The 17,041-nt window shown below is 41.2% G+C and overlaps 1 protein-coding gene across 1 annotated transcript in view; it reads left to right on the top strand.

Annotated features, from left to right (window-relative positions):
* Positions 1–17,041, top strand: part of CFAP54 (cilia and flagella associated protein 54) — a 2,172,274-nt gene that overhangs the window by 656,302 nt on the left and 1,498,931 nt on the right. Inside the window, exons 24-25 of the mRNA XM_085653834.1 lie at positions 11,130–11,272; positions 15,484–15,631. Of these exons, the coding sequence (XP_085509960.1) occupies positions 11,130–11,272; positions 15,484–15,631 (291 nt within the window). The remainder of the gene's footprint in view (positions 1–11,129; positions 11,273–15,483; positions 15,632–17,041) is intronic.

Raw genomic sequence — 17,041 nt, 5'->3', positions numbered from 1 at the left:
ACAGCAACAATGAAAGCCACTTTATATACAATGACGTGCCCAGGATGAGATTCCAAATTGGACACGAGCAGGGCCACTGGACAAATGTGACTGCCCACCCTAAACATGAACTTGCCACACATGCTATCATCTGCTGCATAGTTTCCCCATTTTAACAAAAACGTTTCTAACTCCAGTGAATCATAAGTTAGTAAAACAATGACACGCCAGTCACTTTAAAAATGTAAAACTGTTCCATTTTAGCTTCTAATTGCTGTAATTAATTAGCCGGTCTAAGAGGTGAATATGTTGACCACATACAGTGAGCATCCCCATTTAATGTACTGATGGAAAGGCTTTTGTCTGCAGAAATAAGCACAAACTATGAAATGTTAAATGAATTCAAACAGGTTAGGCAGATCTATTGTCTGCCTCGATTGTATTTCACAACCAACAAATACAAATTCTTATTCCCAATACAGAGTATACCCAAAACTGTATCAATTCCAACCAGGACTATGACTTTCAAAGAATCAGAAAGCTCTTGAGGTCTCATGTGCTCAATGCTAAAGTACATTCTAGTGAGTCGCCTATATATCCTATATTACATGTACTACACTGTTTTATAGAGCTGATTTTGATGGAAAGATGTGCATCATAACTTGTTTTTCCTTGCTGCACGATTTAGGGACCCTGGATATAAAGCACAACCCCTTGGACGTTGCAAAGGGTAAGACACATAACCCATCCATCTGTCCACCTGTCACTGGAGCGCCTGAACAGATCATGCAAGAAGCGATCTAGTTCAGGGAGCTCCTATATAAATGCCCGTAGATTATAGAAGCCATACGTGGAGAAGAGGTGGGGGGGGGGGGGGTGAAACAATGCACACTACAGAGGCTAGGGAGGAGAAAAGTGATATGGAGGAGAGGAGGAGGAGGAAACAAGTGGGTTGGACTTTGGAAGTTGAAAGGATTGCTGGGAGGTTGTAGGAGGGGAATAAGTTATTTAAATGGAATGGAAGGGAAGGCAGGTTATATGAGAAGAAGTAAAACTCGAGATACAGAAGATTAAGGGATGGGGCGGACAAGTGCTGAGAGAAAGGGGGCAAGAAACACTAAATGAGTGAACACCGCAATAGTCCACACTTTTAACTCGGGGACTTATAACTATTAGGTTTGTGCCAGGAGCATTGCAACTATGGCCGTTATGTGTTGCCCATTCAGCAGCTTTTCAAATTGACATCTTTTTTTTAACGTTACTGCTGGGAACCAAGCTTGACTCACGAGTGTGAAGATTGCTAGTAATTTTGCAAAGGTGACCACCAATGTAATCTAGGCTGATGTGGTCACTGTTCGAACACGGATGATGTTAACAGATCGGGATGATTTCCTTAAACATAACCAGCTCTCATCACTAAAGGATTAGAGACCCCTGATTTAAACATAATTGCAAAGCTAAAACACAACATTGAGAAGTGTGGTTAAAAACAACAGGCAAGGGAAAGGGAGTTGTAAATAAACTCGGAGTTCTGGAGCAGACACGGCCGATCGACAGGGCTGGGCAGCGGCGGGATAAACTGAAGACCAGGTAAGGTCAGTGTACTGGGCCTGGAGGGGCAGATAGGATTGAGCAGGAAGGGCCCAGAGTGTTTTTAATGAATTTACTTGGCTTTGGCGGAGTGGGGCTCTTACAAGAGAAAGTATAATGAGAGGCACCGACTTACCGTTATAGTGAGGGTGGGGGCACCCCTGTCTGTCCCTTTCCAGGCTTCTCTTTTGTCTGCCAACTTCGCAGGGTGAGAAAGAGAATAATATTCTGAGGGGGTGGGGAGAAGGCAACAGGAGTGGCACGCCATGAATGGGAACACAGAGAGAAATATTGCCTTTCAGCAGGAAATGGTATAGTCCAAAGCTCTGTTAGGGGCGTTAATGGATTGGGTGAGAATGCTGACATAGGAGCCCCTACAATCTACAAGGTTGTATTATTTATTAGGAGTCTTGGTGAAATTGTAGTTTTATCCCATTGTTGCACAGACTCCCTTCCACACGAAATTGCTATCAGTGCCACACCCTGCAGGGGCTGAGGGGACTTAATCTCTGTCATCACACATTCTGTTAAAACAATACTTTCAGTGTAAAAGTGGTCACATGATCTTCCTTTGTGCAGATGACAAGCCAGCTACCTGTTAATTATGTGGAGTGTCAAGTTTGGCGGCCTCCAGAGGCTACAAATTGTAATAAAAAGAGACCCACCTTGTTCCGTATGCGGATTGTGACCTCTGCAGTATCAGCTCTGCCGGTGGGCACGGGTATCCCGATGGTGCCTGTTGTCAAGCTGTCTTGGTGCTTATCCACGGCTCGGCCCTCTCACTCTCTGCCACCGGAGTCAGATGACAAGGCAGCTACAAGTGGGTGCGAGCTCCCGCCCCGTCTGAGCGACGCATGTGTCACTGGAATGCTTCTCTTCTAAGAACACTGCACTGAGGACAGGAAGAGAACAGCCTCGGTCTCTAAGCCGCGGAGCTCAAAATTACAGCGGATGAGCGAGAATTACAGTGACAGAAGAAAGGTCGGATTTTAAAGAACAACCCTGAACTGCATTTATGGAAACTCTGAAAACAAGTTTACACAAGCATTGGAAAAGAGAATAGATATTGGTAGGCAACTCACGCACGAGCCCGCGAGAGCCGCAACCTGCGCGAAGCCCCTCCTACCGACGACGCTGCCACCACGAGGACTGGCATGCCGTACTGACAGCAGGAAAGCCTAACGCGCCCACCTCTCGAACTCTATTCGAGGACAAACCGGCACCGCCTACCCTTAGCCCTCCTGTGCCTGAATGGGAAGGAGCGTGACAAAAGTACTTTAGAGAAGTTTAGTTATCCGTCGAAATATGCAGCCATATTGGAACTGCTAATTTTTCGTGGGAATATATCTAAACACGTGGAATCTTTGCATTTTAAAAATACAGGTTTTAAGTATTATAAAGTTTACATTTCTCTTTAATCTGAAGAAAAAATTGCTTACGCTAGCGTCTAAATTAAGTTTACGTTAAGTATACAAATGTCGCTTGATTTGTGCTATGCGGGTGAATACAAACTCTATTTATGTTGCCCGTTTTTCTCCTACAGTCACTATAACGATCAAGGCTGATCATCCTGGACCTTGTTGATCATGTTTATAACAATGCATTGAATAGTGGAAATCCAGTGTGGCGCACGGCTGCGCGTTCTCTCTGAAACTCAGCAGATGTTATATGCGCAGTACGTAAAGCGCGTGACTCTAAAACGGGCACGCGCAAGCCATGCAACGGGAGTCGGGGGGCGAGAGAGAAGGCAGGGACAGCGGGAGGGGTGGCACTCGAACAAAGTAGTCCTCAGAAAACACACAGTAAAGGGGCCAATAGCCATGGAAGGAGACATGACTGTCATAAGGCGGGACTAGCAGCCTCTAAACCACGACATTCGTGCTGCAACGCTAGGCGAGACCTAAAAAGTGGTCTTTCTTGTTGCTTTTCTCCCATGTCTTTTCTCTGGCTTAGCATGTACAAGCTGGGCCCATGCTAGTGTGCATGCCTTTAAAGGGTCACAGCAATCTGTTTTCTGACGTTATTTGATCGAAGCCAGCTAATAATGTTTGTAAAACGTGATTGCTGGTTGAAGCAAACTCGGTTTGATCATCTCAGAAACAATGAGGTCGGCAAGAGTCAAGACATGTAGAAAAACTGCTTTAACTGGGAAGAATCACAAAAGAATTCACATGAAGGTTTGGACGGCGTGTCTTGAATGTTGGAAAGTGGATCGCATTACACCTAGGGCTATGGGAACTGAGCTTGACTGTCTCGTAGCGGCGCTTTTGGCTGTTTTGGTAACACGCCTTTTGTTGATTTAGTCTAATCTCATGAATTTCTGAACATTGAAGCACCTTCATTTCCAAGGTCTCCTAGATCAGCGTTGTATGCTTACTAGAAAATGTATTCACCAGAATAACTATCTGGACGCAGATCTACCTGTGGAAAAGGAAAGCGAGTTGAGACTGTTTAAGTTGGCTTTTGACAACACTAAAAGGGCAGCAGTATAAATCGCCAATACCCTTAATAAACAATCACAGATGTATTAAACAAGGGTGGTAGCCACAGGCCTCTAGCTACTAACCTAATAGCTTATTACCTGTGGGAATTCTAGTATGGGTTCTGAAGTGTGAACCAAACACTGACCAGCTATGATGTGATCTAATTTTGCCCAGATTTGCACAATTGCCAACTGGTATGTCACAAAAGATAGGAAGCGACATATGGCAGAAGAACCCTCCCAAAACCAGAACAACACTTCCTGCTGTAAAATTTCTGTTATCTGAACACTGTGCCCTGGGTATTTTCAAGAGCATACCTTCAACTTCTCCCAGGTTTGGACCTAGATGGGAAACAAAAGCAAAGCACATGTGCCTAACCATAGTAACACAGCATGCATCGCGCTTGAGGCGTCTGTTGCTGCAATAGAAATGGGAAAGTAGGCATTTTAGCCAATGAGAGATCGCCTGCTACTATACAAAACGTCACAGAACTGTGGCAGCATTCATAACACCGTGATGAGCAGGAACACAAACAAGCGTCATACAAAAACAAGATGGTGGGAGCTGCTTTAGAATGCATAATGGGAATGCATTTTAATTTTGCATTCCAAAGGCTATATGCTGATCTCAAATGGGAGAGGATGTAGCGTAAAAGGGCAAGAGCGGTTATTTTGCTTTCTCTTCAGAACACCTGAGCAAGACTTCAAAATACCAGGACGCAACGTGAACACTCTTCAAAATAGGACTCTACACACTTTAGAATACCAAAATACAACATAAACAAAGCTCAACACTCATTTGCCAAGTAAAGGGGAATATTTATTGCAGCAAGTTCCCATAGATCAAATGGCAATAATGCATGCACATGTAAAATAAATGCATATAGTGAATGTATATACACAAGGATAAATGCATAGAAAGATAACTGAATAAGTAAGTAGAACTTAGAATACTTCACTGGCTGTCTGTTTAGCATCATCCTTGCCAGCACGACTTGGGAACCCGTTGGCAGTCTCAGTCAGGAGGGTCTCAACTGGACACAAAAGCCCTGGGCAGCTCGTCTGCTCCCAGGAGAGTTCTTGTCAAAACGCCAAGAGGTCTCCGTCTTTATACTCGTTACTAACATGGAGAGAGATTTCTAGAAGCTCCCCTTACCTCCATCTGCACTGTAGGTGCTGGCTACACTCTCTGTGTCGAGGTCACTCAATGGAGCTGGCCGGGTTCCGATGAGAGCTGAGGCAGAATACTTCACATTCTCATCCTTGGACACTGTACGCATCCCACACTGTCAGATCTAACAGCTTATCTCTCTCTCTCAGTGAAGTGAGAAACATAAACAATCTATGTGGGCCCCTAGACACAGGCAACTACCTGCTTGTGGTCATCGACGAATACTCACGGTTCCCGATAGTACGCCAGGTCTCATCAACATCAGACCGGATGATGTGAGAAGCTGCTTCTGACCAGTGAGAAGCAAGAAAATGAGTGTCCAGTAAAGCCTACAAATAATAAGTAATGGGTTTGTTGCAAGTCATTTTTAAAAGAGATATATATATATCTACACACACACAGTCTTTCTCTCTCTCTCTCTCTCTCTCTCTCCTCTCTCTCTCCTCTCCTCTCTCTCTCCTCTCTCTCCTCTCTCTCTCTCCTCTCTCTCTCTCCTCTCTCTCTCTCCTCTCTCTCTCTCCTCTCTCTCTCTCTCTCTTCCCTCTCTCTCTCTCTCTCTCTCTCTCTCACAAAACATTTCCCAAGCACTGTATAGGCAAAACTTAAAAATGACGGATGTATATGAGCAGAGCTTGAAAAATGTAGTGAACATATGGGAGGAATACCATTTGTATAAGGCTTATACAACCAATCATCGTTAACTTTCACATTTTATAAAAAGACAGGTGAAATCCTCAATTACGGGTTCATAGTTTAGGGCTCTGAGCTTACACTAGCTTGATGCTTCAAATTTCATAAATATGTAAGTCGAGGTACAGGGAAAGTTTCTGTGATATTTCCATGGTCAGAGGGAAGGATCTGAATCTTTTTCTTGTTAAGCTTAGATCATGACAGAGATGAAAATACAAGAGCCTGGTGTTTTTGAGGATTAGTAAAAAGTTAATGATAATAATTAAGACATCATCAGCATAAGGCAAGACTTTAGAGGTACCATTATATAGTATTATTGATGCTGTATTCGTGGCTTTTTCTAAGGCTAGTAGGAAAGACTTTGTTTAAAGGACATGAAGAAAAGGATTCAAGGGGAAGAACCGCTTCTGAGAGCAAAAGTAGCTGAGGATTGACCACTTTTGGTGAGTATTGCCCAAGGGGAATATTGCAGGGTTTGGATCTGTTTGATAAACTGAGCCAGGAAACCAATCCACCGCATTGTATCCCGCAGAAATATGCACTCAACTCAATAGGAGGCCTTTTCTGCATCTGTGGTGAACAGAGTCAATGGGAGTTGGATTGTTTGGGCCCAGATATTAGAGCGGTTACAAGGTTAGTGTGGAATGTGGCGTCTCCACCCAAGATAAATACAGGTGAGACAAGGGCTTCCATTACCATATGGAACTGGTTAGCTAGTAGTCTGACATATATTACACTATCCTTATTGAATAGTGATATTGGCTAGTAGGCATCTACTGCTAGCTTGAGCTTACCCTCATTCAAAAAGTTCATGATTCGAGGTAATTGCCAATAAGGGTGAATGTGGGTGCCCAGCATGAGATCTTAAATCACTTGAATTGTCAAAAGGAGAAGGCTGTTCTGTTTTTAGAGGTGACATAAAATTCACTTGGCAGAGTGTCTGTACCAGCTGCTTTAGCGAAAGGGGCAGCTGATATGACTGTTGATAGTTTGCCTAGACACCAATGGTTCCCTTGGGGGAAGCTTTAAAGCCTATGCTTCTTTGGCCTAACAAATGTACCTACATACATGTGCAAGAAAGCAATTGTTTTATTTGCTGTATAATATTTGGTCACTTATTAAAAGAAAACATTTGTTAGGTGCTCAAAAAAAAAAGCGCAGTGATAGTGAATAGTGATAGAGATGAACAATAGTGCTCTAGTGCGATTTACAGAGGCAAGAATCAACACTGTTGACTAGGTAGTAATTTCATTTTTTTTAAAGGATGCAACATTATAATACAGTTTGTAAACACTACAATGTATGTCAGTCAGCAGGTGAGGAGGCCTACGTTTCAACCCCTAGAAGTGTTTCCACAGGGTCCTTATCAGGACAATTTTGGTAGCAATCTTACATGTAAAGTAGCAAAGATAGTCAGGAATAGCCTTTCAAGAAAAGTCCCTCAAAATCAGACAACGTTGCAAATCTGTTTTACGGATCTAGAATGATTGGAAGGATTGTCATCACCTTCAAACTGCAAATACCATCTCGTATCAGTGTGATATACATGCCCTTATTGGCAGTGTGACTGAAGACACAGTCTGTGTAAAAAGTGGAGAACAACAGGCCCAGTAGAGATAAAGGAAGCATTTTCTAGTGCAAAGCATCACTTCCTCTCCATTTAAAAGTCAAAGTTATTTTTGTGGGTTAGCAGACACCCATATTCCAAATAGTTAAAGTAGTTATCCTCTAGCCTAAGGGACATAGGGAAGACTTTATCAGGCTTCCAGCAACCTAACGGAAACAGTAGAGATTTGTTCAAGTTAATTCAAAGTGTGGTATGTTTTCATAGTTGTTGAAAATAAATTTCAATCTGAGAAGAGACTTTCACCACACCCGCAGTATGTCATCTGCACAAAGCAAGACTCTTGTATGTAACAGTCTGATCTCTTGAGGACAGGCAAAGTTTGGCTCAAGGTACATAAACTTGAATTTTATTTGGCCTTTTTTGGGCAAGCATTAAGGCCTTTTATAATGAGGTAAGCTATTTTTATCTCTCTGGGAAAAAATAAGAAAATATGACTGGGTTGAAGACGAGTGTTTTTAAATCGTTCAGTTATTACTCTAGATTCTGGCTACTTTTCTGTGATCTCCCCCTCGCCACCCTCTATTGGGCTGTGCATAGCCTAATCCTCGCCCTGGATCTCATTACCAAACCTCCCTCCCCTGTGTCACTTCCTTCCCACCTCTGTATCTTCTCCCCAATAACTTGTGCCCAGTATCCTCCCTTCAATCCCTCTTAGCCTGCTTCTGAATGTTTTATCACATGTTCACATTGTATGTACAGAGCTCTAATTGACATACTTTATCAAAGTAACAAATGGCATGCCGACTAGCAGTTTTCATTTCACTTTGTCTTAAGTACCAAGGCCTGCAGACTACTAAGTAGTACAGTCAGTGTGCTGTTTATGAGAGGAATGACTGCAACTCTGGTGTCTTTTACTGGTGTTCCTCTTATCGACAGTCATAAAGTAGGTAAGTGGGTAACAACTCACACCTCCTACCAAGCACTGTTGCCAGGATAGCAAAGCAAGAGTGCAGTCTACAGTACACAGGGAGTGCTGCAGAACCCTTTCCTATAAGGCGCCCCCCATTCCAATATCTGCTTTTATTATTGTTGGTACTGTCCAGTCATTATTCTACCTTGTAAATCTATGAAAGAACCGGTGGTGGTAAAGAAATAGTTACCTGTAAATACAGGTCTCCAACAGTGACATTTTTCATACATTTACATACAACCCTACTTCCTCTCCCATTTTACAAGGTTCTACCATAGTATTTACTTTTGTCACTGTGTTTTCAAATCTTGAAGCTATGAAGCCTCTATAAGAGCCTTTTCAACCTACCACCTGGTTTTTGGGGTTCAGCTAAAGTGGTGGACGCAGAACTCTATAGCTTGAATTTGCTAAATATTTGTTAAATGTCACCAAAATTTAATATTACTATAGAGGAATTCCAAATTGATGATGGGAATAACTTAGGGATGTTAATTTATAATAGATACAAATGCTGGTATGTACCTTTTTCTTCTGAAGCAAGGTCTATAGCAGCCTCACAGCTATGTGGAGATATGCATTCTTAGGCCTTTCAGACTTTTCTCCTGACATATTGGCTAAGTTACTATACATGCCTTCTGATGGTTTGAAACTGTTTGGAGATAAAGTAGACAATACCTTATATAAACTGAGAGTCAAGAGAGATGGCTGACTTTTTCAGGTTGAAAATCTGCACCAAAGATGTTTATTATTGTGCTCCATGCAGAACATTGCCTACTGGTCCTCAGCAGAGGGAGAGATATGGGTGTGATAAATCTTTTCAAAGACAGCTACAGTAGACACAAGTGTGTAAGAGCTCATTTACATAGGAGAGCATTATACAAAAAAAGGCTCCCAGCAGATTACAAACATAAATGCACGAGTGAAGCCTGCATGAGGATGCAGTATACCAATGTGATGGTATATAACATTCTCACAAGAAAAAGAAGTGACCCATTTTCCATACCAGAGAATTTCCAATGTAGTGACCATTGGTTGATGTATATATGGCTTTCACAGTCATTTCAATGTGCTCATGCTTTGCCCATTTACTGATAAAGCAGCTAGTTCAGAAAAGATTTGAAACATTTCAGGCAGCAATGATTCTGGAATCCCCATGATGCCTATGGAGTGGATGATATGTAGATGTCCTTCCCCTCTACTGTGCAGATCTATGAAGGTTACTTGTACTTCCCTATATTTAGTCAAACTAAGGAGATCATTCATATTGGAACGGCCTCTAGCAACAAACAAGGCATCTGACAGAGTGATATTTCCAGGTTATGCTTTCTTCGATGTGGTAATGTATGTTTTTGTTGATACCAGCTAGTTTGGTACCAAGAACTTGTATATCAACAGTAGTGGGATCAGGATCATTTGGACTGTCTTTCTGGTCTTTTGTTGGGAGTATTAAATAAGGCTAAAGATGGTCTGCAAATATCCATTGTGAACAGTTACTTCATGTGATTGTCTGATTTATATGAGAAAATAGAAGAAACATTTTTTGGGGAGACTTCAGCTGTTTCTGAGTGTTTAAAGAACCTGGTGAATTAATATTCACGAGTTCCTTAAAAAACAGTGTAATAGGATTTTAACTGGTTTTGGCTTCATTGATGTGATGGCCGTGACATGAAGTATTTAACTCTGAAGATGTGTTCTTCTGGTGACATTTTCTACAACAATTATGGTGGGTTGATTCAGGCATTGTTAGCTGATTTGCCATTATGTGTACCTGAGTTTGTGACTAATTTTCACAAAATCATTGTTTGCATCTGACCGTTTCTAAAAACGTCCGGAAAATATCATTCATTACACATTCTACTGGAGGAAGCATAACTAAAATAACATTTTGAAAGGTTGTGTTACCAAAACAAAAATTTGGTAAGAGGATCACTTAGCCTGTTCTGCATTAGTTTGTGAAACCATACTTCCTAGATTTAGATATTGCTTTAGAGGCTTCCTTTGGAGGATTTGTGATTCAATACAGTGTGCTTCTTTGTGCTATTCTAGGTCACGCCACCTACAATAGAATAACTAAGGAATATTTCACACACAGGGAATGTACAAAGAGACTCAGAAGAAAAGGTTACATACTTTAAGTATTATTGTTTCTGAGGTATACTCTGTACCCCTTCTACACCCTTCCTAAAATAGTTTCTTGGACATTCTGTATAACTATGTGGTTGGAAATATGTAGAAACGGATGGTATTAGGCTAAGATTTCTACCATAGTGTTTTGGTGCATCACATCACTTGCACAATATCCTGTGATCTAACCGCCGCTCCTTAGTGTGTAGAAATCAAGCAAAAAAGCTTCAAACATAAATAGCAAGGAAGTGAGCATCAGTGCTAATGATACTCAATATATGTATCTTTGTATTCTCTACAATGCTATATGAACATTAAGCTATAAATCCACCTACATAGTCCTAGGTTTTTTTAAACAATTTCCTTAAAAAAGAAAGTGCTTGTATAGGTTTAGAAGAAACATACTGAGGAAATGCATTTTATGGTAGTCAATCAATTTACTTGCTGCATATTAATTTGCGAATCTCCAAAATATTGTAAGAATCATTGAATGTAAGGGAATCTGTTAATGTGTTCTTTACATTTATTTTAATTGCGCATTTTTGTTTTTTTGTAGATGGCCTATCAAAGGGGTAACTATAAAGTTGTCAAGAAAGCATTCTCAGTGTTGTGGGATTATTTTGTCTCAACCTCCATAAAAACATCCCTTGAAGATGCAGTTGACAATGCAAACAACATATTCAGTTTCTCTAATCAGAGGTACTTTGGAAACCTATTTTAACAAAACCCATTTGTTGAGTTTTTGGTATTACACTTCAAGAGGTAAAGCATGTGCAAAGTCTGTTGATCTTCCTTCACAAGTTTTCTTCTCTCGTGTTATTGAATTATAACACTAGTTTACAGTCTATGGAGGGTGAAAGGTAATAGCAAATAAATGGGTGAAGGGCTGAGGTGAAGGGATTTCATGTAGCTGTTTCATGAATATTCATTTTGCGGGTCATGGCTTTATGATTCTTTGCACATGACTGGGTGTATGGGGATGTAACCTTTCACTTGATCCTAAACTCACCAGAAGCCATTTGCCCCTGGCATACATGCTGCCTCTGGACCCATGGCAGTCAGAACACCATCATTATTCTTCCAAGAGGCATCAGGTATATAGATGAGTCCAAGTGACAAGGGCACTTTGTTTCCAGTCTTAGACCTCTTTTTATTTATTTTTGTATGTGTAGTTCTGGTACTTTTTAACTGTCTAATACACCTGATAACTATTGATCCTCAAAAGAAGTCCTAGAATAGATTACCTGGTGTCCAGAAGATAAGAGGTTTTATGGTAACTTCCACACAGGACTGAAGGATGCATCCAGAGGTCGCTGGAAGACTGATGTCTGCTTCTCTAGTCATACATGGGCAAAATACCTTGCACCAAGCCTTCATGTAAGCCAGGATAATATTGATGATAAGCTATCTAAATAAACTAAGTTAAAGTGCTTTATACTATGATATGTATGTAAATCGTAGGTCAACATTTTAGATCCTAGCAGCATTGATTCCACCTTTTTTCTTTGAGGATAAGAAACTATGCACCTTTGAGTTGACTAATAGTGTCACCTGTTACTTACAGAGCTACAAATTAGAAGCAGTATGCTGTAACAAGCACTTTTGTTTCTGATAATATGTCTCATTAAGGTTTGTTAAAAGGAACTGAAATAAGTGTTTCTTATCACTTGCATTTTGCATTGTTTATTTTCAAATCATTATTATATGCTCTCGAAAGTACTAACCCCTTAAAGTAGTTGACTGTGTGGCTATTACTAATGTTGAGAGAATTAAAAGTTATTGATGCCTTCTCTTTTGTACCTTCCAACGCCAGTCTTTTATCTGGATAATGTCAACCCTGGAACAAATGAAAATGCCCTTTCATCAGAAGTGAATCCTTTGCTTTACACATTATTTTCCTACCTGTTTTCTATAGGTCTCCCTGGGGATAAAATGGCAAGTCTCTACTTTGGAATTTACCATGAATTATCAGATTTTTAACAAACTGAACTTTTGGTTTCTTGAAATTAATAAAGCTTTGTCTTCACTCTACTCAAACTATAGATTTCTTCAGCTGGGGAACCTTACAAGTATGTTTTGTGTCCTCTGATGGGAAACCATTTAATAAAATCCTTCCCTCGAAAGTCCTGATTTCCCCAAAAGCCAAGAACTAAATAAAATAGGAGGCTAGCCAGACGTCCCTGTCACCAGCCATGACTTTTTAACCTATAAAAGCTGCCACAATTTGAGTAGAGGATAAACAGCGCCAACTTTCCATTATGGAGCACGTTTTCTCAATGTCCTCTGTTTTTTAAAGGGATTTTTGCAGCAGAGGTGTTGTGTACTGTTAAACCTAGTATTGTTTGCTGTCTAAAAGGAAGCTCATCATGTTTGCAAGCAACACTGGCCACACTAATTCCAGGTGTAGTAGAGTTAGTCCTAAAGGGTGAAAGCAGATCATTTGATGATCAGCTCTTCCTCATGGTCAGGAAGAACAGCTTGCTATTTATGGGTTCTGCATCTCGGTCAATGAAGCTTCAAGAGTCATCATAAAAAGCATTGCAGTAATGACTGGTTTGGCAGATTCCATTTTCCCTCATCTGGACAAATGGCTAGAAAAGATACCTTTCAGAGATTAATTGTTAAAGGAACTTTAAACAACCCTGGTGGATTAGAGCCACAACTTTGCTATCTTGCTGATGGATGAGTATTTGTTTGTGATGAATTTCACCTCACCTTCGGCTGCCTCCAACTTGGCAGAACTCCTCAACAATCTCTCCCAATACTTCAGCAACAAAATCACTGTCATTTACAGCAACTTCAAGCCGCAACCGGACCCGCTAGACCTCGTCAAAGCAAACCTGACGGACCTCGCTAAACTCCAACAGATCTTAACCAAAGAACCAATGCTAACCACTTTGCCCATCATTACCCCAGAAGAAACCAACGCTACCATGAAGTCCATATACTCAGGGGCTCCATAGGACCTGTGGCCCCACAATACCTTCTTCATAGGACTGCAAACCATCAGTGCCATACTCACACACATGTTGAATGCCTCCACTTCTTCTGCGACCTTCCCAGATTCTTGGAAACATGCAATTGTTCAAAAAACCTTCCGCTGACCCTTCAACGCTTGCCAAATACAGAACAGTCTCAGTGCCACCATTCCTGGCCAAGGTATTCTAGAAAATCATCAACAGACACCTCACCAAATACCTCAATGACCACAAACTCCTCGACACTACTCAGTCTGGTTTCAGAGCATACCACAGTATGGTATGGAAACTGCCCTCATCGTTGCTAAAGATGACATCTGGATGACTCTGCACTGAGGAGACAGAGTGGCGTTCATTCTCCTGGACCTCTCTGCAGCACCTGACTTGGTCTCCTGCCCCATCGTCATCCAGCGCATACATGTCATTGGAATCACCTAGTCAGTCAGCTTGGCACTGTATTTCTCGGACACTTGCAACCTCATCTGTGGAGTTCTTCAAGGATCTTCCCTGAACCCAACCCTCTTCAAGGCATACGTGATCCCTCTAGCCAGCATCATCTGCACACACATCAACATCCCCTCCAAAGCCGATAACAGACAACTCATTCTCTTATTCATGGACAAGATGTCCAGTACCTGGATCAAGGTCAAAACCTGAATGACTCAAATCACCCACTGGAGGAAGACTAACTGTCTAAAGCTGAACACTAACAATACCAACATTTTTATCTTTGGGAACAGCATGTCAGCGTGCGACTCCATCTGGTGGCCAACAGAGCTTGGCCCGACTCCCATCCCCCTACATCCACGTCAAGAACCTCAGGATCATGATCAACAGCAAACTTGGCATGACTGCCCAAGTCCAAACCGTCACTGCCTCATGCTTCCATAACCTGAAGTTGCTGAGGATATACTGGCCCAGCATACCTCAACAATCACATTGGTTTTCGCAAACCTTCCAGACACCTCTGCTCATCCGGACTCCTACGTGCACACATCCCATGCATACGGTAAACCAGATCCAGCGGTTGAGCCTTCTCCTACTTCTCTTCTAAAGCGTGGACCGACCTGTCACTACACTACTACTAAGAGCCTCGTCCTCACTTCTTGAACAACACAAGAAGCTGAAGACCTGGCATTTTGGGTAGTTCCACTAGGTCCTAGGTTTGTCTAGACTCTCTTCTGATCAGCGCCAGGATACCCTCCTGGGTGATAGTGCGCTCTAAAAGATAACATAACATGACATAACATACATAACAGATTTTTGGTGTTATGGCTGCGCCTCATATGCACTGTTTGGAAGTTCACTTTGACAAAGGCTTTCTCTCCTGCAGTCAGCGATACACTTTTGTGATACGGCATATGGGTCAGTGGGAAATAAAAGAATAGGAAGCATTATAATAAATAGATGACTTTTTAAATGGTACTAGGAAGCAATGACAGCGGGTTCTTGAAATGGAGTAATGTATTACTAGGATTGTGGATGTAATACTACAATTCAATATGGGAATATTGAAGCCTGATTGGTTGAGTAAGATAACTTTATTCTAATCAATGAAAAAATCAGTGCATAATAAGGGCCCTATTTAGAGTTTTGTGGACTGGATACTTCATCACTAACAGAGCTGCTCTCCCTTCCGCAATATTACAGTGGCACTTGTAATATGGCGCACAGGAGATCCATCACGTTTGTAACGGAGTAATTTGTCCGCCAAACTCTAAAACAGGCACAAAGTCCTTTCACTTGACAAGATTGTGGAGGCATGGTTAGACTGTTTTAGTCAAAAAAAGAAAGCAGCACGTAGAACAGTGCATAGTTACAAAATGTTATGGTCTACATGTTACCGTAATTCAGGAACTGGGTTTGCATATTTAACAGTAAACTCATAATTTACACTTCCTAAGCCTTTATTTTGTTTTTCTTTCTGCGCAGGATGTCCATGGATGCTGTGTCACATGCCTCTCCTGTTCTTCTGCAACTCTTTCTAAGGAGTATTTTTATTGCTAATGATGTCAGTGTAAAAGAAGGTGCACTCTTTTGTGACCGTCTGTGTACAAACGGGAGTCTATACAAGTGGCAAGTATGTGAATAGTTTCATGTCTATCCTACCTCATACTATTGTGATTGGAATTATGAATATGACATGGCTGTATGTACTGTAAAATCCTTTACTATGATGATGCTTTATAAAATTGGACGTTAACGTCTTAATCTAGAAGCTAAAACGAATTATTCTCAACATGGGAATACTGTTTTGGAAAAATATAAGTAAGTACTTGCCAAGCTTTTTCCCTATCTCCTTGCAGGCACAAGGATACCCAAACATCATTAGTGGTGAGAGTGCATTCAACCCATATGAACCGGTACAATAGTTACTCTAATGTTATTGAAAATAGGCCTCTTAACCTTCTTGACTCTTAAAGTAGATGTAGACTTGCACTCAAGGCTGCACTCAAAGGTGAGGGAGAGGGTTATGTTGGGGTACAATACAACACAATTAATATAGCTGCAATAAAAATGTGAATGTCCAAGCTGGGTTTTAGGTTGTATTAATATCAACGAAATCTATAAATATATTTAAAGTATAAAAAAAAATATTAAATGGTGAAAAGCACACAATGTGCAGTACACGTAAGAGACGATAATGCAACACAATACAAATAATAAAAACAGTATCAGGGACTATGAACAATTTATACTGTCGGCAATAACGAAATAATTGCTAAAACCTGGACGCTCCTGGAAATGGAAAAACGCCACAAAACACCAATGTAGTTTCTCTAACAATTAAGTGGGTTGAAACAAGGTTTTAAACCTCCATTTCTTAAGTTTGCGACACAGTCATGAACACATCACAGTAAAATGGAGCATTGCAATCCTCCAGGCCAAAACTGGGTTACTTTGTTACTGTTTGCAAAACTTTAATGTTCTTGATCCAGGTATTCAGAAACACAGATAAGAGGTTAAAAGAAGTGAAACACAGTTACAATTGAAATAAAATTCAACTGTGACCTCCAAGTGAAAGGAAAAATGTCTCAGGGATTAGCAAAATCAGGTACAGGTTCCTTGGGTTTAAGCCTGCCTCACAGTTTAGGATTAAACTTGGTGTCAACCCCTTACTTTCTAGAATACCCGGAGGCTCTGGGATACCAACTCCTATACTTAGCAGGGCCACCTTGTTGATAAAGTGGGGACGGCTGTAGTCTGGCACATGAACAATGATATGCATGCTCAGACAATGTCCAATGCTCACATTGGACATTACAGACCTTTTATGATCCACCTTCCACATATCCAACTGTGTAATGGACTTCTTCTTAAAGAGCAGGTCAAATGAAGAGCAAAACAACAGAGGGTAGTGCAGTGAAGGAGTGCTCTTGTCCGGCAGATTTGCCACTCAAGTTACCCACACTATTAACTAATATTTTGATGTAGCCTTCCTCACTTCTCTTTTGTGCCGTTCAGTGGTCCTTTAGGCACTGAGCACTTG

Source organism: Triturus cristatus, chromosome 4_1, assembly GCF_964204655.1.
Source record: "Triturus cristatus chromosome 4_1, aTriCri1.1, whole genome shotgun sequence".
Classification (NCBI taxonomy): domain Eukaryota; kingdom Metazoa; phylum Chordata; class Amphibia; order Caudata; family Salamandridae; genus Triturus; species Triturus cristatus.
Note: the sequence above shows the minus strand (reverse complement) of the source record. Positions and strands in the feature narration are given on the sequence as shown.